Source organism: Fukomys damarensis, unplaced genomic scaffold (genome assembly GCF_012274545.1).
Source record: "Fukomys damarensis isolate Sample0158 unplaced genomic scaffold, DMR_v1.0_HiC HiC_scaffold_8, whole genome shotgun sequence".
NCBI lineage: Eukaryota > Metazoa > Chordata > Mammalia > Rodentia > Bathyergidae > Fukomys > Fukomys damarensis.
In genome coordinates, this window is record NW_022900920.1 from 32,702,722 (window position 1) to 32,729,581 (window position 26,860).

Genomic DNA, 26,860 nt, shown 5'->3' on the forward strand with positions numbered 1-26,860 from the left:
TTTTTTTTTTTTTTTTTTGGTACCGGGGATTGATTTTTTTGTTTGTTTGTTTGTTTGCTTGTTTTTTGGCAACATTTGATACTAGAAGAACAATTTCTAAAAGTTATAAAAAAAAAAGGATCGATTATTCCCTTAGCTTTAGTGATGACACCATTCATGGATATTAACTACCATGTATGTATTTTTTCATTTTTTTTATTAGTACACATGTGTAGTTATAATGATCATACTCCTCTTGGGGGAGCTGGTACATGTACATAACACATCTTAATTCCTTTTTTCATACTCTTCCCCTCCTCTCCCTTCATCTCTTGGTCCCTTTTCTCATTTGCAAAAAGATCTGTCTCACTACTTCCTATTATCTATTTTATGTTGCTCTTTATTTATATCTTGAGTTTCTCATATAAGAGAAACCATGCAATATTTAAGCTTGAGGGCTGAGGATTTAGCTCAGTGGTGCTGCCTCCTGCCTCATAAGCGCAAGGTCCCAAGTTCAATCCTCAGTACAAAAAAAAAAATTTTTTTTTTTTAAGTTTTAGTGTCTGACTTATTTTCACTTAACATTATGGTCTCGAGGTGCATCCATTTTCCCACAAATGACTCAAGCCTATCATTCTTTATGGCAGAGTAGTACTCCAGTGTGTGTAAATGCCATACTTTTAAAATCCATTTATCTGTTGATGGACACAGTCTGTTTCCAAGATTTAGCTATTATGAATTATGCTGCTATAAGCATGGATATACATGTATCACTGTAATATGATGTCTTTAATTCTTTCAGAAAGATACCTAGAAGGAGAATATCTAGGTTGAACGGAATCTTTAATTTTAGTTTTTTGAGGAATCTCCAAACTGATCTCCATAGTGATAGCACTATTTACATTCCCACCAAAGAGGTAGAAGAGTTCTTGTCCTCACTCCCCACCGACTTATCAGCATTTATTATTTGATTTCTTTTTGTTGTTTTTGTTTTTTTGTTTTTTTGGTTTTTTTTTTTTGAGACAGGGTCTCACTATGTAGTTCAGACTGACCTGGAACTCACTATGTAGCCCAGGCTGCTCTCGAACTCACAGCGATCCTCCTGCCTCAGCCTCCCGAGTGCTGGGATTACAAGCTTGCTCTACCATGCCTGGCTATTATTTGATTTCTTGATGATAGTCATTCTTTCTGAAGTAAGATAGAATATCAGTGTTGCTTTTGTTTGTTTTTTTGGGAGGGTACTGGGGCTCAAAGTTGGCTTCTTGCATTTGCGAGGCAGGTGCCAGAACCACTGAACTAAATCCCCGCCCCCTTTTTTCTGTTTTTGAGACAACGTCTCTCTTTGTAGGGAAGGCTGGCTTTGGACTCATTATGTAGCCCAGGCTGGTCTTACACTTGCTGTGATCCTCCTGCCTCAGCCTCCTGAATGCTGGGATTACAGGTGTGTGCCACCATACCTGGTTTCAGTGTCATTCTAATTTGCATTTCTCTAATTGCCAGAAATGTTAAACATTTTTCCATGTATTTATTGGCCATTTATACTTCTGAAAACTGTGTGTTCATTTCAGTCGGGTCTTTTATTTTGGGAGGGTACTTTTTGAGGGGTTTGTTTTTTTTTTTTTGAGTTCTTTACATAGTCTCACTATTAGTTCCCTGTCTGAGGAGTAGCTGGCAAAACTTTTTCCCATTCTGTAGGTTGTTTCTTCTCCGTTGGTTGTTTCCTTTACTGTGCAAAAGGTTTTTAAGTTGATATCCCATTTTTTTTTATTTTTGAAGAAATTTCCTATGTAACTAGTGTTCTGTTTAAAAAGTCCTTGCCTGAATCTGTGTCTTCAAGAGTTTTACCCATTTTATCTTCAGCAGATTTAAGTGTCTGTTTTAGCCTTTAGATATAGATGCATTTTGATTTTGGTGTAGTACATGGTGAGAGATCTGGGTTTAGATTCAACCTTCTGCATGTAGATAGCACTGGGCCTCTCACATGCTAGGCAAACACTCTACAAATGAGCTACATCCTCACACATTTGCTTTTTTTTTTTAATTCTGACATAAGGTCTTGCTAAGTTGCCCAGGCTGGCCTCAGCTTTCTGAGTGCCTGGGAGTACAGGTGTGTAGCACCGTGCCTGGCTAGAATGTCCTCTGAAATACCACACCTGTGTGAGGCATATTCTCATTTCATAAATGAAGACATGAACAGTCAGAGAAGTCAGTTACCTGGCGTTGTGTGACACACAACTAGGATACAGAGTCCAGTTTCCTGAGTCTTCTGTGTTTTTCTTTTCGTTGTTGCTGGTTTTTTGGGGTGTTTTTTCTGTTTGTTTTTTTGAGACAGGGTCATGCTGTGCAGTTCAGGCTGGCCTTGAACTCATTGTGTGGCCCAGCCTGGGCTTGAACTCAGAGGTGTCCTCCTGCCTAAGCCTCCCTAGTGCTGGGATTACAGGAGTGCGCCGCCACGCCTGGCTGTCCTGTGCTTTTCTATAACTATTTATTTATTTATTTTGGTACCAGAGATCGAACTCAGGACCTTGTGCTTGCAAGGCGTGTGGTGGCACCACTGAGCTAAATCCCCAGACCTATAATTATTTAATGTATTTAGTTTAAAGGAAAGTAGCTATAACTGTCAACAATTACGTAATATATTTTTAAGAAATTGCTCACCTGTATTTGCATTTCCTGACTTATTGTGGAAGCATAATTTTTATGGTTTTCGGTTTTTATAAGTTTGACTTAGTCTTTTTTATTTGACTTAGTTTTTAAAAATTACCATTACTTGTATAGTTGTTTCCAAATGATTTGCAGTCTTGATGTTTGCCGTTTTTATTGGCTGTGTATTCCATCGTATTAATATGCTTTTCTTCCCTACAGACATGTATTAGGGACGTTTCCAGATTTTAGTTCTAATATATAGCTGCAGTGAAAGATATCATTGTAAAAGTACTTTTTTTTTTTTGCCAGTCACAGTGGCATATGCCTATGATCCTAGATTCAAGAGGCTGAGACAGAATGATTGTGAGTTAAAGTCTAAAACCATGTTTCAGGAAACAAAAATACCCACAAAACCATATATATGTAACTTTTCTTTTCTTTTTTGTTTTGGTACCGGGGATTGAACTCAGGTCCTTGCGCTTGAAGGCAGGCCACCGAACCGCTGAGCTAAATCCCCGGCCCCTGTAGCTTTTCTTTTGAATTATTTCTTTGTGAAATAGTGTTCAAAGTGTCAGCGATAGATCAGAAGCTATCTTTTAATGACTTTGTCTTAGAATTCCTTTCTTAAAGATTGTATCAGTTGAGTGTACTACCAGCAATAAATAACCAAACACTTTATAAACCAAAGCGAGTTGGGTTTTCCACTTAATTGACGTGAGGCAGTACAGTATTTTAATAATTGCTTTAAGGTGTGTGTCTTCAGTGTAGTGTTGTGTGAGATGTTTCTCCTGGCATTTCATTGCGTGAACACTGTAACTTCTCAGCTTTGGTAGGACATGGGTGACCAAGCGTTATATTTTAATTTATTTTTTCAATATTAGAAGTTGAACCCAGGGGCTCATGGGCAAGTGCTCTACAATAAGCTATATTCCCAGGCCTTTCTGAACTCTTATCTTGCTGTGCAGGTTGGCATCCACCCTTGATCTTCCTGCCAGCTTCCTGAGTACCTGAAATTGTGAAGTATGTCACTAGGCCTGGCTTGGGGTATTATCTTGTTTGTTTGTTTGTTTTCTTTTGGTACTGGGGATCAAACCCGGGACCTTGCTTTTGCAAGGCAGGTGTGGCACCACTGAGCTAAATCCCCAGCCGTCTTGTTAGATTTTTATCAACTCTCTAAAAGTTTTAGCGATAAGATTTGTAACTGTAATGTTGGTTTTTTTTTTCCATACCGTTGCTTTTATTTTAATGTTTTTTACCCTTTATGTAATATTTCAAATTTAATGGAATCAAACTTGAGTGCTTTGTAATTGATATATTTTTATTGTTTGTATAATTGTTTAATGATCTCTTTAATGGAATATGTTTATATTTCATTTTTGTCTAGTTTGTTTTGTGGTACTGGGGACAAAATCCAGGGGTACTCTACCAATCTCTATCCCCAGTCCTTTAAACATTTTTCTACTTTGGGGACTGGGGCAGTGTTGCACACTTGTAATCCCAGAACTCGGAACACTGAAGCAGGAGGATCACCTTGAGTTCCAGGTCTGCCTGGGCTGCAGGGTGAGTTCAGGGCCAACCTGAACTACATAGTGAGGACCCTGTCAAACAACAAATTTTTAGTTTAAGACAGAGGTCTGCCTCACCTTACCTAAGTGCTGTATTTATTATAGGTGTGCACTACGGTGCTTTGTTAAATTATTTTAAATTGACTTTCTTTTTTAATTTAATAATATTTTATGAGATAGCCATCTAAATCAGTTTTTTTGCTTTATTTGTAGATGTCCAGTTTTGTCAATAACATTTTACTGTTATTGTCACTGTTATTATTTGGTGCTGGGAATTAAACCCAGGATGACTGCTACCCCATGTTTATCACTGAGCTATACCCTTTAACCCCTATTATTTTAAGGAATATTTTTCTCTCTTACCAAATATTATATTGTTGAAAAATGGAGATATATATAAAAATACAAAGATGAATATAGACCCCAAAGTTGGCTTTCCACAGTAAACTAGTACTATTTACCTTTCCACTGTTCTAAGTGTGCATTTCTTTTTCCATTTTCCAGTTCTTCTAACAGAAATATGCACTAATTTAAGTAGTGATTTTTTTCCTTAGTTTAAAATTGTACTTGGTTTGTTACATATTAAATTCATATCAGTTTGAATAATTCTTGCTTTCCTTTTTTTTTTTGGTACTGGGGATTGAACTCAGGCTCTTGAGGTTGTGAGGCAGGCGCCACAACCACTGAACTAAATCCCGGGCCCTTCGTGCTTTCCTTTTTAAAAGTCAGACAGGAAGGGCATGGTGGCACACCTGTGACCCCAGCACTCAGGAGGTTGAGGCAAGAGGATTATGTGCTCCAAGCCGGCCTGTGCTATGTAACAAGACCCTGTCTCCAATCAGTTAAACTAAATCAAAGATGGTTCTAAATCTAGGTTTAAAAATATCAGAGACAGTTGCTTTTTTAAAAAATTAAAGCCTGTGGAAATTTTAATCTGATGTTAAAAAGTCCCTGAATGTTGGGGCTCTTGCTGTGTGAAAGCCCTGGGCTCAGTTCCTAGTGCTGAAAAGGGAGGTGATGAGGGATATATATGGGAATAGTCACACACACGAGTGTACACACACTAGTGACATATGTGCATGCCTCTGCAGAGGAGGAGGGCATCTTGATAGGGTTAGAAGGATGACTCACCTTGCATTAACGTTTCATGCTGTGTATCTGCATTTTTTTTACCCTGTGCATTCATTACATTATTAGCCAAAAATAATTATTCAGTGCAGATAAATAAGGGCAGAAGTAGGAAGCTGCATATCTAGAAATGGATTAGATATCTTTCTGCCTGCCAAAATCATCATTCTAACTATATATCCATTAGAATCTTGAAAGAAGGAATTCCCTGCTTTTAGTAAAGGGTGGTGAATGTGAAGGGGTAAGTAGACTGGGAGAAATGTGTCTCTCCTTGGCCAGTGAACTTATAGTCTGACATTACAGTTATCACTTTATCTCAAACAGTGTACCTTATATTGTCCAGTGGCGCAAGGCAAGGAGATGGAAGGCAGGTGTAGGCAGCCTGAAATGGAATTTTCAAATTCTTACCCATGATTTCAAAGTTCTATCCAAAGGTGTACTCCCAAAAGGGTTTTGAGCTCTTCTCCCTACATGCCTGACCCTAAGCGGTGCCATCCCCCTGCTGGTGTACACCTTTGGCTCTTAGGGCCGTTGCCTTTCTCACCCAAGAAATACTTTTACACACACTAGCCAACATCATTTTAAGCAAAAAATTAAAGCAAATAGAAAATTGAATTAATTTTGCAATGAATACTCTTACATGTTCTAGAATTATTTGGCTAGATTTGCTTAACCATACATTTCAAAGTAAGTTACAGATACCAGCCAGTGTACCTTAACCCTAAATATTTCAACATGCTTGCATATTGCTGATTAGAGTATATATTTTTAAAAAATTTTTATATGTGGTGAACTTGTATTTGAGCAAAATGCTCTTTTTGGAGGTGGGGTACTGGGGATTGTACCCAAGGTCTTTGTACTGAGCTACATCCCCATCCCTTAAATATATGTGTGTGTGTGTGTGTGTGTGTGTGTGTATTTTTTAATTTTTTTTTATTTTTTGTTTTTTTGAGACAGGATCTTGGTAAGTCACTGAGTTGTCCAGGCTGGGCTCACACTTGTGATCCTCCTGCTTCAGCTTCCTATAGTGCTGGGGTTACAGGTGTGTGCCACTGTACCTGGCAAAATGCTCAAACCTTAAGTAGATCATTTAATACATTTTTAACTTGTGCATATGTGCTATATATCTCAGATTCCTCAAGATTTAGATGCTGAACATAAAACCAGAAAGTTTCTGCATGTGCCTGCCCTGTTAGTTCCCTGACCACTAAGGTGGTAATTGGTATTCTGATTTTTACATCATAGGTTAGTTGGGCTGGGGATGTAGTTGAATGGTGATATGCCTGCCTGGCAAGTGCGAGGTCCTGAGTTCAATCCCTGCTACTGAAAGAAAAAAATAAAATAACATTGTGTGAATAAAATCATGCAATTCTGTGAGCTTTTTTTTTCTTCATTCATTGTAATGTTTTTGTGATTCATCTACATTACTGTGTTTTTGGTACTACTTGTTTCCTTTTTATTGCTGAGTATTATTCCATCGTATGAACTTATCACAGTGTATTTACCATTCTTCTGTTGATGGGTGCTGTGGCTGTTTACAACTTTTGGCTGTAATGGCTGAAGTTTCTTTGAGCATTCTTGGGGAAATTTTTTGTGGACATACGGTTTTACTCTACTTGGGTAATCACTGGGTCATAGAGTAGGTATGTGCTTAGATTTATAATACACTGCCAGACTTTTCTCCAAAATGCCTGTAGCATTTTGCTTTCCCACAACCAAATGGGAAAGTTTCTTTTGGTCTTTAAAAAATATATACATAAAGCCAGGCATGGTGGCACACACCTGTAATCCCAGCACTCGGGAGACTGAGGCAGGAGGATTGCTGTGAGTTTGAGACCAGCCTGGGCTACATAGTGATTTCCAGGTCAGTCTCAACTACACAGTGAGACCCTGTCTCAAAAAACAAAACAAAATATATATATACATACACATAGAGGATTTTCTCATCTGGATATACACATCCTTTGCTAGATATGTATTTTGTGACTCTTCTATGACTATAGTTTGGGTATTCATTTTGGTGAGCATAAGTTTTTTTGATTTGTTTTGTTTTTTTAACTGGGGATCAAATTGAGGTCCTTGCGCTGGTGAGGCAGTCACCAGAACCACTGAGCTAAATCCCCTGCCCCGGTGAGCATAAGTTTTAAATTTTGATTAAGTCTGATTTATTGGATTTTTCTTTTGTGTTATTGCTTTCTATGTTCTAAGAAAATTTTGCCTAACCCTGTAGGTAGAGAGATGCTTTTGTTTCTTTTCTTTTAATAGCATTGTAGTTTTCGATTTTATGTTTAGGTTTATGATCTATTTTGAATTACTTTTTCTGTTTGGTATTAGGTGTAGGGTCAGTGTCCATTTTTTTCCCATATGGGCATTCAGAAGTTCCCAAACTATTTGCGGTCTCTTTTCTGTTAGTGTGCTTTGGTGTCAGTGTATGTTATGTATGTGTGTGTGTACACACACACACACACACACACACACACACACACTCTCTCTCTCTCTCTCTCACTCAGTAGTTTAAAGGGCAGACTTTTCTCCTTGGCTGTCTTGGTTATTTCAGTATGGAGAGAGGAGAGTTAACCTCCTTGGTCTCCTATCAGGTTTATACTTCGGGTGTTCCCATGTCCTGACGCAGTAAGCCCGTGGAGATTTTGTCTTGTTGGTAATGAGGTGTAGTAACTGGATTTTCTGCTCTTTTGGCTGTAGGATGAGCAGTGTCCCAGTGAAGGAACGGGTAAAGGTGTCTCAGAACTGGAGGCTGGGCCGCTGCCGAGAGGGGATTCTGCTGAAGTGGAGATGCAGGCGAGTGGTCTCTGGGTCCTTTGAAGCTTTCTGGGACGGAAGAGTGTAATGGGAACTGAAACTGGCTTCTGGTACAAGGGAGGCTGTCCTAGCTGGGGCGTTAGTGGTCATTCAGTAAACACTGCAAGGGAGGCGTCAGAGGAACGACTTGTTTTCACTTTTAAAAAAAGCTACAAGAGCCAGGCGTGGTGGTGCAGGCGTGTCATCCCAGCATCCAGGAGGCTGAGGCAGGAGGATCGCTGTGAGTTCAAGACCAGTCTGGGCTACATATTGAGTTCTAGGTCAGTCTCAACTACATAGTGAGACCCTGTCTGAAACACGCCCCCCCCAAAGTCTATAAGAATTATACTTTAAAAATTATATGTATTTACGATTAGTAAAAAGTTTATTATAGGGCCAGGGATTTAGCTCAGTGATGTCATTGCCTGCTTTGCAAGTACAAAGTCCTAAGTTCAATCCCTGGTACCAAAAAAAAAGTTTATTATAGAAATTTGAAAAAATTATAAAAATATAGAGAAGAAAATGAAAACATAATTTCCAGCACTCATAAGTAAACATTGAAAAAATTGTAAAAAATATAGAGGAGAAAATAGAAACACAATTCCCAGCACTCATAATTCCCAGTGGTTTTTTTGCGGGGGGGTACTGGAGATCGAACTTGGGTCCTTGAGCTTGTGAGGCGGCAGCACCACTGAGCTAAACCCCAGCCCCCCCCCCAAATTTTTTGTTTTGGTACCAGGTATCGAACTCAGGTCCTTGCTCTTGCAAGGCACGCGGCGAAACTCCTGTACTAAATCCCTGGCTCCCAGTGTTCTAATCTATGTTGTTTTATAATTATTTGTCTTTAGCTGTTCTGCTCTAGGGATTTGCTAATTCACTCAACTTCCTTTAGCTCTCTCTTTTGCATGTGTGTACGGTGTGCTAGAGATTGAACTGAGGGTCTTGCACATGCTAGGCATGGGAGCACTCTTGTCACTGAGCTGCATTCCCAGCCCATCTCCTCTGCTTTGTTAAAAGGGAAAATAAGATTTAAACATTTGGATGTATGTTATAGAGGCAGAATGCAGACAAAGTGCCAGCGAGTTGAGATTGGGCCTGTTGCTGTTGTGGTTTAGATGGCCCCCAAAGCCTCATGTCCTTGGGAGGTGACTGGGTTATGGAGCATTGTAGTTGACTTGCTGTTAGGAGGTCTGGCTGGAGGAGGCAGGTCCCTGGGGGTGTGGCTTGGAGGGTCTCTCTCCCTTCCCTGCTGTCCCTGGAGTGAGCAGCTTTTGCTCTACCGTGCCCCTTGGCTACATCATACTGCCTAGGAGCCAGCTGACTGTGGACTAAACTGTGAGCCACAGTAAGCTGCTCCTCTTTTAGTTGTAGATACTGGGTTTTTTGTCCTAGTGATGAGAAAAGTGACTAACACAATGGCTGTGGCACTGCTAATGCCATAAATTTTATGCTTCATCATGCTCATTTATTTCAAAGACATCATTTGACTCCCCATCTAAAATGTGCTTCTCATTGATTGGTAGCAGTGGGTAGACAACTTCATGAGTCCCCCTCTTCAGGAGTGTCATAACCTTGTGCTGGTAGATAGAGCTCTGCTGAGCTGCATCTACTGAGCCCTTTCTCTCTTGCTTGTGTCCAGTGATCGCTGGTTTCACTGGCATCAACTGCTGTGAGTTGTGTGGTGGTGGTGATGGCAGAGAAGCCATGGAAGAGAAGGATAAGTTGTTTTTTTTTTTGTATTGGGGATCTAACTCGGGACCTTGGGCTGGCAAGGCAGATGGCCACACCACTGAGGTAAATCCCCAGCCTGAGAAGGATAAATTTTTATGATGAAGGACTTTATCCTCTGCTTCCCACTTGTGCTTTTTAATATCAGAGAGTAGAGTTTATTTCTCCATCAAGCTTTTGTCTTTGATGTTGTCTTTTTGGGTTAGTTTCAAGGAGTTTGGCAAATAAACACACAGAATAGTCATCAGGCTGCCCTGGGATTCCCCACTGTTCACCCAGTATGAACCTGGTTTGTTTCTTGCTCTAGGCTAATGACTGTTTACCAGATGGCTCTAAATACATGAATCCAGTGCCTATTTGCTACCAATTTGAGTGTGCCCACACTTATGCACAGGATGTTGAATGTGCATAATGAGCGAGAGTGCAACATCTGTACACATTTGCACATGTTCCCTGTCACACATGCACACACTCCTAACGGCCTCATGGGCAGAAACTCAGTTACTACCAGGTCCAAGCTGCATTTAATGGTCCGTCAAGTCAATTTGCAAAACTTTTCCACATTCCCATGACGCTTGTTTTAAGGAGCTTGGGGAAGAAACACAGCTCAGTTTGCTCAGAAAGGCTTGGCAGTGGGAGACGGTATCTGTATGTGGGCATGAGTCAGCTGCTCCGTTGCTTTTTCTGGGACCCCTGGGTAGGTAAGGCAAGTGGGCCGTCCACCTTGAAAGGGGGCAGATAGTCCCACCAGAAAGCATAGTCTCCTGCAGTCTTTTTCCTTCTAAAGGCTCACCCGGTGCCATGGGACTGGTCTGTGGCTTCTAACCTTTATTTCTTCTACAGGTTGGAGGGGAGATCTTCAACCATTTGTAGTTTTCTCTTATCAGTTGCTGTAGAAGCTGGTTTTCTGTGGCTCCTTAACTGTAGCAGACTGCTGTGGAGTTGTTTTTCCATTGTTACACCTACCCTCCAGTACAGAAATGCAAATAGCTCTGGGAGGATCTAGGCGTCTAATCAGTACATTACCATCCCTTGCTGAAGGGGCCTGATTTCTTTCACTTCTAAAGGCCCTTTTGCTCTAGTAGGACAAAGGAATTGGGCTTCCTTGGGCACACTCTTCTCTATTGCCATCACTATTTCCCAGTAGATTCTCAATGATCTGTGTCTTAAGGATGAAGAACAATGGAAAGTCACCTTGGGCTGGGGATTTAGTTCAGAGGTGCTGCCACCTGCCTTGAAAGCTCAAGGTCTTGAGTTCAATCCCTGGTACCCCCCCCAAAAAAAAAACCTCACCCGGTTTGAAGAATGAAAGAAAGTAATTTCACTTGACTAGAGGATTTCTTTTTGACCCTCCTTATTCCTTAACTATTGAATATTTTTTTCTTTCTTTGCAGTACAGGGAATTAAATTTTCAAGGCCTTCCCACTGAGCTACATCATAGCACTTTAAATTTTTTTTTTTTTTATTTTGAGATAGTGTCTCGCTGAGTTGCTAAGTTGCCCTGGCTGGACTTGAACCTGTGATTCTCCTGCCTCAGCCTCCCAGGTGCTGGGATCACAGGCATGTGCCATGATGCCTGGCTATCAACCATTTAATTTTGTGAATTCTGCCTACTCTTGAGAAGTATAAGTAGCCAGTAATTCAAATATTATGCATTCTCCAATTAAAAGAGATATTTAATTGGTTCTGCAGTTCTGACTCTTTCAGGAGGTTTGAAGGAGATTATGTCACCACAAAGCACCCGTCATGCTGGCTTTCTGAGGGTAGCTGAGAGTGGGCAACTTGGAAGGCAGGGATTAAGGTGTAGGTTGGAGTCTTGCAGGTTAGACTTGCTAAATGGGGGATTGGTCAGCTTTTTTTAAAGATTGGAGTCAACCTTACATTTTCTTTTCCATCTCTGCAGTCAGATGCCTTGGATGCAATTAGAGGATGATTCTCTGTACATCTCCCAAGCTAATTTCATCCTGGCGTACCAGTTTCGCCCAGATGGTGCCAGCTTGAACCGTCGGCCTCTTGGAGTCTTCGCTGGGCACGATGAGGATGTTTGTCACTTTGTGCTGGCCAGCTCACATATTATCAGTGCAGGAGGGTAGGTCCTGAAGGTTTCTTCCACCCTCTTCAGAAACCTCCTATCTCAACCCCAAAGGGATGAGGGATACTAGAAGATGGAACGTTGTTTTCAAAATTAATTTTTCTGGCCAGTGATTTAGCTCAGTGGTTCCAGCACCTGCCTCGCAAGTACAGGGACCCAAGTTCAATCCCCAGTACCAAAAAAAAAAAAAAAAAAAAAAAATAAAAATAATAATTTTTCTGTTTAAAGCAGAGAGTTACCCAAAGCAGTTCATAGGGTTAACTGGAAAAGGAACGCTGGAAGAGCTTTTACTGCAAAGTGAAGCTGATTTTGATACCCTCCAGGGAGTTTATTTTATCTCAGCTTTGTTTAGTCCTCAGTGTGCTGAAGAAGTAAAGGTATCTAGAAGCTCAGCACTTGTCTAGTGCTTTGCGTATTTGGGTGTTGTTGGAAACCTGGCTTGTTTCTGTACATTTGTTCTCTACCTACAGAGAGAGTAATTGGCTTTTCGCGGGGGGGCTCCTTATTTCTCTCCTAGAGATGGGAAGATTGGTGTTCATAAGATTCACAGCACCTTTGCTGTCAAGTACTCGGCTCATGAACAGGAGGTGAACTGTGTGGACTGCAAAGGGGGCATCATTGTGAGTGGCTCCAGGGACAGGACTGCCAAGGTGAGATGGTCTCCCCTTATATATTGTTCCCTGCTGTCTGCGGGGAGTAGGGTTGGAGAGTGTAGAGAGGGCCTTGTACCCTGGGATTGGCTGAGAACGTTGGGTGGGGCAGGGAGAAACGACACAATACAGAGCTCACTTATGTGCCTCTGGCAGGTAGCTTGCCATGCCAGGCTTCATCCTTGCCAGCTGGATGGGAGAGGAGTGGACAGTGGCTGGGAAGCCTGCCACTCACTTGAAATGTGGCGTGAACTCAAAAACAGAGGGCCTGGCCAGCTTTTCCTCCCTAGGCTGAGTTTCCTCAAATTTGTGGGTTGAGTTCTGACCCCAATATTTTATTTTAAAATCTCCCACCTTTTGCTTGCTGTCTGTTTAGGGAGGTTAATTTTTTACCACCTTGTTTGTAAGCAATTAGGCTGATAATTAAAATGTGTTTTTACTGCTTCTCTGGAGAGTGATGTGGTCAGTGAGTAGTAGAGATGAGGGAGAAAGGTTTGTTGTGTCACTGCCACATTGCCAGGCCGGCAGACATCCACTAAGGCATAAAAGAATGAGGCTGATAAACAGCATGACTCTTGCTCTGTGGACTCAGCTCATCCACATCTGGGACAAGTAGGCTTCCACTCAGGAGACAGAGAAGAAATTCTCCAAGCTTTTGTCCAGCAGCCCTAGCTAGTTCATGAGTCTGGTCCTTTCGGGCTGCCATAGGAACTTTGCTGATAATTTAGTTGATGGTGCAGGAGGGCCAGCAGTGTCTTGCTTGTCTATTTCCCAGCATCTACAGGCTCCATAGCTCTAGCAGCAGCAAAATACTTGTTGGTGTCAGCAAATGGGCTCCTAATAAATATAGAGAGATCAGGAGAGGTAAATTACAGTCTATACTCAGGAACTTTGGTGGCTTCATACACCCTCTAGTGATTACTCCTTCCTATTGCTAACTTATATAAAAAGGACTAAATAGGTTCCCTTCTATTTATGGAAGCTTTTGCCTTCACTGTATTCTGTCTTAGATTTTGTATTGAATCAGAGGAAGCACACTAGCACAGGAAGCCTGGGTCATATCCCACAGGTGTTTCAGACCAACGTGGAAACTGAACTTCCTGTCATTTGCTTCTTCTTCCCCTCCCCAGTACTTCAGATTTTGACTGGTCACTGCTTTTATAACATTGCCCGCAAAGATGCTAGCCTTAACTTGCCCGGCAGCTCAAAAGGAAATGTGTATAGAAATTTCTTGTGGCATATGTGACCTACATATTCCCATCTCGTTCTAGCATCTTCCTGTCATGTCTTCTGGCTTTCCTTGGTTCCTCCTTGTTAGTACATCTTTTTCTTCTATTCTCTGTTCTGGCACCTAGAGCAGCATAAACTAAGCTTTTAACTACATGTAGCAATTTGAGGGCATGGACTGATAACAGTTGAAGAAGGATAGCAACTTTTCATGGGATATTGGATTTCATACATAAGTATCGATTCAGCTTTATTTAATAGCTTGGATTTAAAAAATTAAAATAGATACTCCCTACTTCTAGAAATTGTATCACAGTCTGCCATCTTCCTTTTGAAGATTTCTTTTAGGTTTTGACAGAATGCCCTTCTCTGTTGTTCCTTACCTCCTAAGAGAGGACCAGTGGCTGTGGAGCCCCTGGTGACCTCCTGGCTGGCTCATCTTTTCTGGTATTCTGTGTGCAGCTTGGGTCTCCTTCCTTTCTGCTCTTGTCTGTGTGTCTGCCACCTTCTATTTCTTGGCCCATTTTCACATTACTCACAGTTTGTCTTTTATAACATTTCTCCATTTCTTTTCAATTGCATCAATTCTACAGCTGTTTTTGTATACTTCTAATATACCCAAACCTACAGCAGATCTTACAAGTAATGTTATAGACAGAAACCTCTGTTGCCTATTTTTTTGAAGTTTTCCAAATAGGTACTATCTTTTAGGAAAGAGACGTTTGTTTTTATGGGATGAAAGGAGCAAAACATTCTCTTTGTAAAACTTCTGAGCCAGGCACTGCCCCAGAAATATCCTTCTTCCTTGCCATCTCTCCAGTCCCAGTTTCAGATTTACTGACTGGTGTTTATCGTGTCTGGGGCTTTAGCAGGGTTGGCCTGGCTGTGAGGTACTGTGTTAGCTTTCCCATTGATGGAACACAATACTCGACACCCACAACCTTAAAAAGAGGAGAGGTGCTGGGTGTTGTGGTGCACACCTGCAATCCCAGCACTTGGGAGGCTGAGGCAAGGGAATCACTGCGAGTTTGAGGCCAGCCTGGGCCACATAGTGAGATCAAGGCCAGCCTAACCTACGCAGTAAGACCCTGCCTCAAAAAATAAATAAATAAATAAATAAAATAAAAAAGTGGAGAGGTTTAATTTGACTCATGGCTTCAGGGATTCAGTACGTATTCACCTGACTCCGAGTCAGAACAACATGGCAGAAGGCTGTGGCGGAGTTAGGAAGCAGAGCAGGGGGACAGTGCCAGAGAGGACGGGATGAGGACCAGATGTAATTCCCAAGTCAACCTGGGTGACCGGACACACCCAGAAGTGTCTTTCCTAATCCCCTTCACTGCTCCCAAGCCAATCAAATGACAGGAAATTAAGACTATTTCTTTTCAAATTATGAGGCATCTCTAAGATCAGCGCCAACAAGTAATAGTCAAGATTGGTTGGATCCCAAAGCCTGTACATACTTTTTCTGCAACTGCAGGCTGAGGGGAATATTTTACTGTTTAAATTTTTCTTTTTTCTTTTTTGGTTTTTTTGAGACAGGGTTTCACTATGTAGTTGAGACTGACCTGGAACTCACTGTGTAGCCCAGGCTGGTCTCGAACTCACAGCGATCCTCCTGTCTCAGCCTCCCGAGTGCTGGGATTACAGGCGTGCGCCACCATGCCCAGCTTAAATTTTTCTTTGTGTTAGGATTATTTTCTTAGCATGAGCTCTCAGCATTCAAATTCTGAGTTAAAAGCTTTGGTCATTTTAAGGGTCTTGCTACCCCCAATGTGTTTTTTGAAAGGGGCTATATAAGTGCATTCCCACTATATATTTACTTTCCAAAGTGAGTCTGTTATAAATTTGACTCTTGAGAGTAAAGATATGTCCATTGTACTGTGTCAGTTCTTGTCCCTCAGGTTCAGGGACACTCATGCTTCTGGCATATGTAGTGCTGTGGTGTGTAGGCTTTGAGGGCTGCTTTCCAAGTCTTACTTGAAATTGGCGATGTGCTTCCTGAGCTACTCTGAGACACCAGGAGCCTTTTTCTGTGGTTTGCAGAATCTAGGAGTCTACCGGTCCTCTCCATAGAGGGTACCAGTGAATTCAGGCTGTCCCCAGAGAGTTTGTAAATCAGATTCCTTAATGCCCCGCTTCCATGCAGGCAACAGCCTGCCTCCCAAGGAATTTATATCAGGGACAAGGGAAAGCTCTCTTCCAAACTGGGCAATCTAAAGGAGGAAATCAGAAATACATAGAGTTGTTAACAAAAAGGCTGACTATAAAGCCCAGAGTAAACTGGAATCTTGACATTTCAGAGAGAATTGCAGAGTTTACTTTTGCTTTCGGCCTCTCCTTGTTCAGGACCTTCTAGTTGAATTTATTTTCTTTCCCTGGAAACAAGTACTCACACAGTCACCCCAACACACACACAGTCTGTCTCTCCGTCTTTCTCTCTCTCACACACACACGTACACACACACACCCTCTCCCCTCAACTCTTTTTCCTTTCATAGGGAAGAGATACCATGTGACCCAGGAAGGCAGGACCACCCCTGTTCCGTCACCTACCCTTAGACTGGAGGAATGTTTCCTTAAAGTTCTTCCATCTAAGGTCCTGCCTGCATTTGCTGTGTTCCTCTTATAGCCCTGTAGGGACCTTGAGAGGTCACTGATCCATCTGGCTGTCTTGGGATGATCGCTCTTGGCTACTGTCTGGGGACAGCCCTACACATTTGAGGTTTTCTTTCTGTTTGGTTAGAGGCTTATGTGCCTGTGTGTCATCTGGAGTAGGGTGAGGTGAAGGGGAGACCAGTGCTTAATGGGAGATTTCTAAATGCACTGACTGCTGAGAGGGCTCTGTGAGTGTTGATTAGAGTTAAGCCCAGAGTGGCTGCTAATGTACATTCCTGACTGATAGGGTCCAGATAATGTGCTCCAAGCAATATTTTTAACCTGTAGGAGATATGGAAGCTTAAAAGAGTTAAGCTTTGCTGCTGCTTTTGGTGACACTAGGTGCTAAATTCCCGGTTGATGTGAATAGCACTGGGTCCTGGGCAATATGAACAAACAAATAAACAACACATCCCTTACCTGCTTTGAAGTCTCTTCGTCTCCTTCCATGGTAAGAAATAGGAGAAAGGAAGATCACAAACTTGGGAAAGTTGCTGAGAGAGGCAAGCCCCATTTATCCACCCCTTGTTAGTCAAGCTGAGGAGTGGGAAATTTCTGTTTTTCTAGTATAAAATTGGCTAGTACATGATGGCCTTTGGTGGAATCAGAAAGTAGGTAGGACTGGGAGTTAGGGTCTGTCTGAGTGTAGATGAACCCGAAGCTGCAGAGGTCCCTCTACCGATGCCTGAGCTGTGTGTGTGCAGGACCGAGAGGATTCTTTATCACTTCACGAGGATAGTCACCCACCTGCTACATCTTTCTTCCCCCTAATCCCAGGCAGTGCCAATGAGAGCCTTTCCTCTCCTGTTTCCAGGTATGGCCTTTGGCCTCAGGCCGGCTGGGGCAGTGTTTACACACCATCCAGACTGAAGACCGAGTCTGGTCCATTGCTATCAGCCCATTACTAAGGTAAGGAAGACATTTTTTGGATGTGATTTGTCCCATCTACAGTAGGTCCCTGACTTACGAATGAGCTCTATTTCGGGAGAATATTCGTAAGTCAAATTCATTTGTATGTCTGACAAAGTGAGTCTTGACACAACGTATATTTCTGTGAGCTTCCTGGCAGTCCCCTCCACATCACTACTGCTTTTTCTCTTGCTTTCCGGACATCCTGGGCTCTGACTGGGCACCCTACCTCAGTACACTATCTCACCGTACATCGGCACCAGTGCGACACTGTCCCGCAGACCCAGGAGCTACTTCCACAATCTGTTTGCATTTACAGATGTTTATGATGCGAGGTCCACTTGTATCTGTGAAAGTTCACAACTTGAATGTTTGTAAATAGAGGACTTTCTGTGATGCTTTTGTTTCACTAGGTCAGATGAGCTAGAAAATCTTCAACCTGCATTTTCTAGGTTGCTTTGAGCCATTATCTTAGAGATTTTTAAATTCTCCAAGACATTTGAGGATTTTTTTCATATATTCATGGGTTGGGATAACTTTCTAGGGGTTGATTTCCTCAGAAATGTTAAGGAAAAGAAACCAAACTGGTTTGTAAGAGTCCAGCTGTTAACAGGGGTGACCATTTTGGAGCAGATGCCCTCTAGGGTTGCTTCAAACAGAAGCCTGCCAGCATTTCTGAAGGTTGCAACAGTACTCACCTGCTCGCACTACCCACATCTCTTCTTTCTTCCCCCGGAAGATGTCCTGTGGAGCATCCATTACAGGCTGCAGTTGTCAAGAGGGGTTTGTGTCTGTTTCCAGATATATGTGTGTGGAGGAGCAGGAACATTGACAGTTGTAGCAGTAGTGTGACATTTTTGATGATGGTATCACCCTACCCTTGGGCCTGATTGGTATTTCTGTAGGTTTACCTAGAGAAATATGAACGCAGGAGCTTTGTGTCCTGACTTCTGCTTTCTAGGCTCTTTGAAACATGCCAAGCCCCTCAGTCTGTGTGCACAGAGGGTGTGCAGACTCTCTGCTGTACCTGCTCTGTCATGATATCACTAGTCTTTGCCTATGTGTGTCTCCTTTATCCCACCTGAAGGGAGATGGGCAAGCGGTCGGGGTGCTACTGTCCAACGCTGGATTAAGTTAGTTGCTTGTTTTATGAGCAAGTTGGTCCTCCCTTTGCTCAGTCCCCTTTAGCCTCTTTCTCCTCCCCTCACGGGGCCTGCACCCCTCCTCCTGCTTCCTTCCCCAGCTCCTTTTCAAATTTTTTTCTTCCTAAGAATTAGAGCCGATTAGCCACGTCATTAATTCTTCAATTTGACGGCTGATATAGCAGGACCTGAAACACTTTGCTGACCTGAGAATGGAGACCCCATTCCTTAGCATATTGACGATGGGAGAAGTTAATTAAAATTCCACAGAGCAGAGGTGTCGGCTAACCTATAAACCTGTCGTTGTTCAGAACAAATCATTCCAGCAATCCTAGGAAAGACCAGCAGGGAGTGGAGAGGCTAAGTGTGTGGGAGCAGAGGGTGGAAAATGGAGCCATTGAGCTTTGTCTCCTCCTCAGTTTCTCCCTAACACCTGCCCTTCTTACAGCATAGTAGATAAGTTTGGTGTCTGTGGCTAGAATGTGTGAAGACTGGAGGAAAATGGGACCGGGTGTGGGGTGACAGGTGTCACTTTGTCTTAGTGGTTGCCTGTGAACTTCTACTGGCTTCCACGGACTGGTGGTAGAGGGGCCAGTGGTGGACAGAAGCTCTTCAGAACTGGACATGGTGTGTGTCCCCCTCCCCACCCCAGCCTCTCCCTCTGGAATGTCAGGCCACCTCTTACAGAAGAGAACACAGCACCTCGTGTAGGTGCGGTCAGTCAGGAGGTTAAGAACAGAGTGTGCTCTCATCTTTAAGAACACTTGAAATCACAATAAACTCTGATCTCAAGTTTGGATTTTGGGTCACAACTTGGAGACTGGCTTCAGGCCAGGACTTAGCTTTCTAATGTTGCTACTACTGTGTGACTGCCATCACTAGGGCATGTGTTAGTGTTATCTCTGCCCACCCTGCTTTTTTCCTCTTGAAGATATACTGGGTTCAGCTAGAATCTCGTTTACCTAATGTAGCGTTTCCTTATAAATAATTTTTTTTCATTGTTTCTCTAACTTTGAATCTTTCAATAAACTCATCCATTTCTCTACCTTTGGGAGGCACTGGCTCCCAAATCCAGGGTCTGTTCCTCAGAGCATTCCAGGAGATGAGCTCTGCTTTGCTGTCTTTTCACAGGGTGGCCAAGGTGACATTTCCTTTTAGCTTGAGCTCCCTCATCTCTTCAGTGCAAGTGCTCTTTCCTCTGTAGACCTTACTAGAGTGTTAATGAAGATGACCTGAAACAAAACACTATATGAAAAGACTCTGAAAAGGTAAAAGAGCTATACTCTTTTTTTTGTTTTGTTTTGTTTTTTTTGAGACAGGGTCTCCTTATGTAGTTGAGACTGACCTGGAACTCACTATGTATCCCAGGCTGGTCTTGAATTTACAGTGATCTTCCTGCCTCAGCCTCCCGAGTGCTGGGATTATAGGGATGTGCCACCATGCGCAGATAGAGCTGTGCTCTTTATTTATTTATTTATTTATTTGGTGCTGAGAATCAAACTTGGGTCCTTTTTGCTTGCAAGGCAGGCAGCAGAACCACTGAGTTAAATCCAAAGAGCTAGCTATACTCTTATATTGACCAGAATCTGCTTTTACCTGATGTGGTGTTTCCTCAGTGGCTTCTACTGCTCTTGAGCCTATTCCCTGGGCTCTCTGGGCTTCTCTAGGGCCCTGGGGAGTCACAATTCTTCTGTAACCCTCTTGAGGTGGGGACTTGGTAGGGACCACTCTTCCCTTCTTTTTCCCCTATAATGTCTCTGTCCTTGATGGGTGCCTTTGGGTCTCTCTCTGCCACCATTGCTTTTGAACGTGGTTGTCATATCGGGAATGTCATGGGATCCTGGACCCCTCATGTTCTTCATGAGGGCACGTGGGTAATACTTCCAGTTTAGCTGTCAATTTCTCAGCTCCTTGGTGCTCTCTGGCATAGGTAGAAGGACCCTGGGCAGTGAGGAGACCTAGCACTGCTCTTTCCTCAATATCTTTTTTTCTGTTTTCAGTGATTTATCAGATCTGTTTATCTAACTTAACTTTGCTCTTGGGCCTTTTCTGTCTTCTTGTGTGTGTAATCAGGCACCTGTAATATGAAACAGGGAACCTCGAGTCTTTAGCTTAACATGAGGTTGGCTAGGAAAAAGCAGATATTTTTTCCTGTGTCCAAATGTCCCTGTTCTTTCCTTTTGAGACCTTGAATTCCTGATTTGTGGACTGTTGTGAAGGACAGTAATTCCAGTTACGTGCTCAGGTTCATGTTTAAATACTAAAAGGTACAGAAGGAAAACAGTAGGGCCTGAAGGAAGGTAGCAGGCAAAGACCTTTTCCTCTGCATCCCGTGTACTCATCTACCCATTTTCTCGTTCTGACACCAATAATCTTGTTTTAAGTATGCATGAAGCTGCCTTCCTGCAGAGGAGGTCCCACCTGGGCCTGTTGGATGCGTGAAAGGAGGATAGTCTGAGGTGGCATGATGGGCCCAGGGCAGAAAAGCCCTGGGTAGTTATGGAGCCAGGCATAATGTCCTCTTACTGGTCTTAGAGGCACAACCTCCTTAGGGAACATTGAAATCTGGGCACTTTCTTGTGAGTAATAACAGAAAAGCAGATTTGTAAGAATATAGGATATGTTTTATTGCCATTTAAAATTCATTCCAGCTGAAAAAAGTAAGTACAAGGCCGTGTGATACTTTTACCTACTTAACTTCATTCCCTTCCACTTCCTCTCTTCCTTTCACCTCCCCTTTCACCCCACTCCCTGTGTGACGGCTTCCTCAGGATCTTTCTTAATGAGGAATAGGGTGGGAGCATCACTGAGTACCATCAGCCAGACTCTGGCTGTGGAGAGGGTGTCACTTCCTTTTAGACAAAAAGACAAGTTGAGGTACAGGGATGATCAGCATAGGACTGTGTGAGGTGGGCAGCAGAGGCCGCAGTTTGTGCCGCTCCAGGCTATGGTAAGGCCTCTGGGCCATTGCTGTGTTTCACTCTGCAGCATCTTGTGGGGTAGCCATGGCCCCAAAGGGTTCTGTGGGGACTGGGGAGTAGTCTCTCCTCTTGTAGGCAGATCTGAGGCAGGAAGAGGTGGGGAGGCAGCATGTAGAAGCCTGGGCCCACGCAGAGCGTGCCTGCGCGTAGAGCTCATTTCCAGAGCTTCTCCAGCCAGCAGTGGGGCCATGGAGAGAGAAATCTGCAGACCCCCTTCCTCGTTTGAGAAAGGAAGTGAAAGGAAAGGAGCACATAGCCCTTCTCCCTCTGCAGACGCTGCCGGTTGCTCTGAAAAGAAGTTGCTCAGCAGAGCCTTTCCCTGTCTCAAGCAGCGCTGCCCTTATGTGGGTGAGTGTGGTCAGGAAGGCTTCCCGAATTCTTGTGTTTTAATTCCTTCTCTCCCCTTTCTGTCATCAGGAAAATATATGGGTGGTATAGGTGTAGAAATTTGACTTAGCTGTGTTATTAAACATACAATCTAATTTTGTGTAACTTTCCTCACTGTGGTGACCTGTTTGTTTTAGGGGGGATCAGTCCAAGTCTGCATGAAGCGTACCAATTCAAATTTATAAAGTGAGTTGTGGCCTCTGGGGGGTTTCTGTGGAGGAGGTACCCCTTCTTGCTTCATTTCTTCCAGAGGTGAGGGTGAGCCTGGAAGGAAAGCGATCACTGTGCATTGCACTGTTTGGTCAGGAGTGGGGGCTTCTGGCAGAACAGGATGTTTGTTCCAGTGGTTACTGGGTTTACTGTGTGCTGTGTGTGGTAGGCACTGTCCACCATTCTGTTTAAATGCATCTTTCTTTACTGAGAGGTAATTGCATGTGGAGTGTATTCTGACAGGGAGGCTGAAGTCTTGGAAGAAGAGGCAGGCAGCCTTCAGTAAGGATGCTGTTGGTTCACATGGTGCCACAGTCCTTTGGCCCTTGGCTTTGTATCTCACTCTCAGTACTTTTAGGGGAAGAAGAGTCAACAGTACAGACTGTGTCTCAATTTTTCTTTTTATTTGGCAATGTGCAGTTGCCTGTAAAGGGGATCCCCAGCTTCGATCACCTGAAGAAAGACACGGACGGGCAGCTTTGTAGTGCTTCACCTTACAGTTGGCCCCTGGTGACGTGTGGGCTGTGGCTGTCTCAGTTCTCCCTTCCTGAGGCTTGTCTGGAAAAAGGAGACTGGAAGAACTTAGCAAGGTGCACCCCTCTGCCTCACGGCAGAGCATAGCAGGGAGTTTCCTCCACATGGTATTCCTGGACGAAATCGTCAGAGGCACAAAGACACCACAGAGGGGCCAGGCCCTGGCATGTTGGAAGGGGCATCATGACACCTGGAGCAAGGAGGAAACTCTGGGTACTGCTGGGTAGCCCATCGGTCCGGCTGAAATGAGTCATCCTGGAAAGGCCTCAGAGTGCCCTTAACCCTAACATTCATTGCTTTTGCAGATCCAACCCTCTCAGGTAGTCATATCATTGGTAGCAAGGACCAAGTACCACAGAGGTGCGTTTCAGGTCCTCAAGCCCCTGGAATAAAGCCATTTCTCAGGGTGGGATGGACATGGGAAGGCTCATGTGCTGAGCTGCTGGCCAGCTAAAACCAGCACCCTCCCAGTTCTGGTTGGCCCAGAACCCATTTGTGGGAGCAACTCCTTCCCTGGACAGTACAGTTGGTCACTTGTCAAAAGCTGACTTAAATAAAACCACAAATAGAAACAGAGGCTCCTGAGGAGGGCTGGATACTGTGGGTACTTGATTGATCCATCAAGACTCTGGCCTTACTAGCAGGGACCCGCTTCCGTCCTTCGATCTTCAGCATTGGAATTCTTTTTCCATCTCTGACTCTCTGTCTCTCGCTTTCTGTGCCTTCCTGCTTATCTCCCTTCCACTCCTTTCTCTCTGTAGATACCGCTTAAGCGTCGATCTTCCCCTGTTGTTACTAAGGGAACCACTGTGAGCTCAGTGGCATAAATGGATAGGAGAAGCACACAAGTAAAGCGGGTAGTACAGTGTAGGCAGTCCTCAAGTAGGGGCTCGAGAGACAGAGGGAGGAAGAGCGAGTTCTGGTGCTCTGCAGCGTGGTTTCTAACACATAGAAGCAGTGTTTGGGGAGGTAGAAAGCTAGTAATAGTACTCAGACTTGATCACTAAACAGTGCATATATGTATCAAACATACTGTATTGCAACATATTATATTATACCCTATAAATATGATATGTCAATTAAATAATAAAAATAAGACAGGGAGCTTAGGGGACTCAGTGTCCTACTTCTACTCAGGCCACTGTGAATGTCTGACCCATGGCCACTGCCCCCACCTGCACCGCTGTTTCTCTCCTCTTTGGCAGAGGGGTGCTTCCTGCTGCTGCTGACTTTCCTAGGTTGTGTGTGCAGTGTGCCTGTGTTTTTCCACCTTTGATCATTGTTCTGCCAACAGATAATTTAGCAGTGACATCCCAGATGGAAGCATGGAGTTAAAATTAGGAATTATTTTTTTCTCTGTCTCTCTTTTCTCCCTCCCTCCCTTCCTTCCTCTTTTCTTTTCTTGTCTTTAAACTTCAGTGGGTGATGAAGCAGGGAAGGAGGCGGGAGGGTGAAGGGGAGCCATAAATTCTGTGGCTGGTGTAGCTGTTCTCTGGGCAGCCGGGAAGCCTCTGATGTCGCCACAGCACTTTCATTAACATTTAAATTAAGGGTTTGTTTTCCAGGCTGTTTTATAGGCAGAGACCTTTCATGGCCTGTCACATGCAGCACCCACCCCTCCCTAAGCAAGTGTGTAATTGTAGCCACTGCTCTGTCCTAACTCTGGGTTGCAGCTGGAGGTTCAAAGGGAGTCCTGAGGATGAAGCTGTGGAGGTACAACGTGTGTCAGGATGGGGGCGTCACTTCTCAGATGAAGGTGCTACAGGGCTCCTTCTCCTCTTCTCTGCCCTTCAAAGGGCACCTTCCATCTGACTCTGACCTCTTCCCTTCCACCTTTCCTTCCTGTGGGCCATTGTCATACATTCAAGATTTCTCCTTGGAGCACAAGTTAGTCGTGGGACCAGTCGTTGTAAGATATAGATAGATACCCATGCTTATCTTCCTCCTTTTGATTACAGTTATTTTTTAGCCTCATGAATACTTCTTTCTATTCTGCTCACTCTTAGAGAAGTAACAAAATAAAAGGAATGATCATCTGTGAAGAATTTATGATATGAAAGGGTCCTTTGCTCTGAAGAAGTCCATTTGTACATAGTCACTAGCTCCACATGAACCTGTGTTGGAAACAACTCACTGAAGCATGAGATTGTTTGAAGAAACTGTTATCCCAGATCTTGGTATTTAGAGTAAGCTTCCCTGTACTCTGAAGGAGTGAGTTTGTTTCTAAGCCTCCTTTCACAAGGAGTATCTGGCAGCATTTGGGGATGTTTTGAAAAGACGTCTCTGCTCTAGCCTCTCTCCATCCCATCAGCATTCTGTGGATCTGTAGATTGGTACCATGAGCAGAGCATCTCATGCATTCACAATCCCTGCTTCATTCACCTTGCCCTGGTCTCAGGTAGATCTCTTCTCTGTATGGTGTGAGGAGAGAGGCCTTGGACCTTTCTCCCTTTCTGTTCAGGGCCTGTGACTTCATTGCCCAAGTCATCACATGCTTTCTCCTTGCTTCACTAAGTCACTCAAATCATCCATGACTTAATTGCCAGGTTGAAGACAGCTGAGTGTCTTACCTCCTGTCCCAGGTAACCTTGTCAACAGGTGGACACTCTCATGCCCTGGGGTCCTGCCCACAGGGAGTGAGGGAGGTGCTGGGGCAGCCCCTCTGCAGGTGCTGCAAAGCTCAGATTGCAGGCTGGTGTCCAGGTCCCGCCTGGTGGTGATTAATCTGGGGCACGGGCAGCAGAGGCCTGGCCGGGGTAGCTTTGGTCCCTCACTGTGAAGACCTTTGGCTCGGAGACTGAACTGATCTCTAACTTGCTTCGGCTTGGAGTTTGATCTGTCAAGGCTAAAGAGGAACCTGATGGTGGAGCGGAAACTTAAAGTCCTGACTGACTTATGGCCTGATCCATTCCAGTGGCCCTGTCATGGTAATACTCATGTATTGCAGAATTTCCCCACCTGTCAGCCGAAAGAGGGATCTTCATGAAAGAGCTATGCTTTTGATTTTTTGAGCCAAGTAGACTTGGGATTGTGGTGGGTTTGTAGTAGAATGAATGAAAAGAGAAACAATAGGGCTATGGCTTAAACAGTAGCAGAAGATATGTTTTTTGGGGGAGGCCATGTTGGTGGAAGGATCACCCCAACCTCTAGCATTTAGGTGGCTCTCAGGCCATTGGGGGGCAGATTTCAATATTTTGATTTAGAATCAAATCTTAGGCTCCTTATTTTCCTGTTCATTTCAAATGAAATGTCTTTCTTTCTTTCTTTCTTTTTCTTTTTTTCTGGTACCAGGGATCAAACTCAGGACCTTGTACTTTGGAGGCAGGTGGCGGCACCACTGAGCTAAATCCCAGCCCTGAAATTTCTTTTTGAAAAGGAATCTCTCCCTACTGCCACCACCTTTCCATCTTGCAGGGTCCTGGTCCCTGTGACCTCCAGGTGACAGCCCATGGTGCTAGTCATACTTTCTCCCCTGAGTTCAGGACAGACATGTATGGCTCTTCATAATCACAGGCTTAAGGCTTGCGAATGGGAATTCTTTGGCCCTGTGTCGGGGAGTATCAGTGAGTTTCATTATTGGTAGTTCCATTTGATAGTTGGGGCTTGGGACCCAAGAGACAGGACATTTTCCTCATACCATAAAGGAGAATGGATGTCCATGTGTACCATCAGCAGTGAAATCTATTGGCACCATCAATACAAGAAGAAGCTTATAAAGATGCTGTGAATGGGCCAGGGATTTAGCTCAGTGGTACTGCTGCCTGCCTCGCAAGTACAAGGTCCCAAGTTCAATCTCCCATGACAACAACAACAAAAAAGATGCTGCAAATCACAGAAGTCTGAATCCTGCTTTGCTGACTAGAATCTCTGTGCAAGATGACAAAAAGGATGCACTTATGCATCAGCAAACCAGTGAATTTATTTGGCTCTTTGTTCAGACCCATGCTTCAAGGTCTCCGACTGTGGGATTGGATGTCTGCTTATCCCTATGCTTCTCTAATAGCGTCTTAACTAGGACTCTCTTGAAGTTTCATGTCATGCGCTTTTGGGAGTAGAGGTTTTCTTTCCTGTCCTGTGTGAGAATTACATATCTTTGTGCTATAGGTACAACTCCAGCGCCTGTAGGTTGGCCTGTGAAGCCATTTACTCAAGATTCTTGCCTCTTTTTTCTTTTCTTTTTTTTTTTTTGGCAGCGGGGATTGAACTTGGGATCTTGTGCTTTCAA

General features: G+C 43.6%; 1 protein-coding gene across 3 annotated transcripts in view; it reads left to right on the forward strand.

The window, feature by feature from the left end:
* The first annotated feature begins 6,330 nt into the window (after window positions 1-6,330).
* Fbxw4 (F-box and WD repeat domain containing 4) overlaps window positions 6,331-26,860 on the forward strand; it is a 64,939-nt gene continuing 44,409 nt past the window's right edge. The window contains exons 1-5 of one of the 3 annotated variants that reach the window (XM_033761461.1): window positions 6,331-6,360; window positions 8,022-8,117; window positions 11,749-11,934; window positions 12,455-12,587; window positions 17,287-17,381. In XM_033761461.1, coding sequence (XP_033617352.1) covers window positions 8,023-8,117; window positions 11,749-11,934; window positions 12,455-12,587; window positions 17,287-17,381 — 509 coding nt within the window. In that variant the 5' untranslated portion in view covers window positions 6,331-6,360; window position 8,022. Of the gene's footprint in view, window positions 6,361-7,858; window positions 8,118-11,748; window positions 11,935-12,454; window positions 12,588-17,286; window positions 17,382-26,860 lie in introns of those variants that run through there. The other 2 variants (XM_019207788.2, XM_033761460.1) reach the window with 2 other exon arrangements.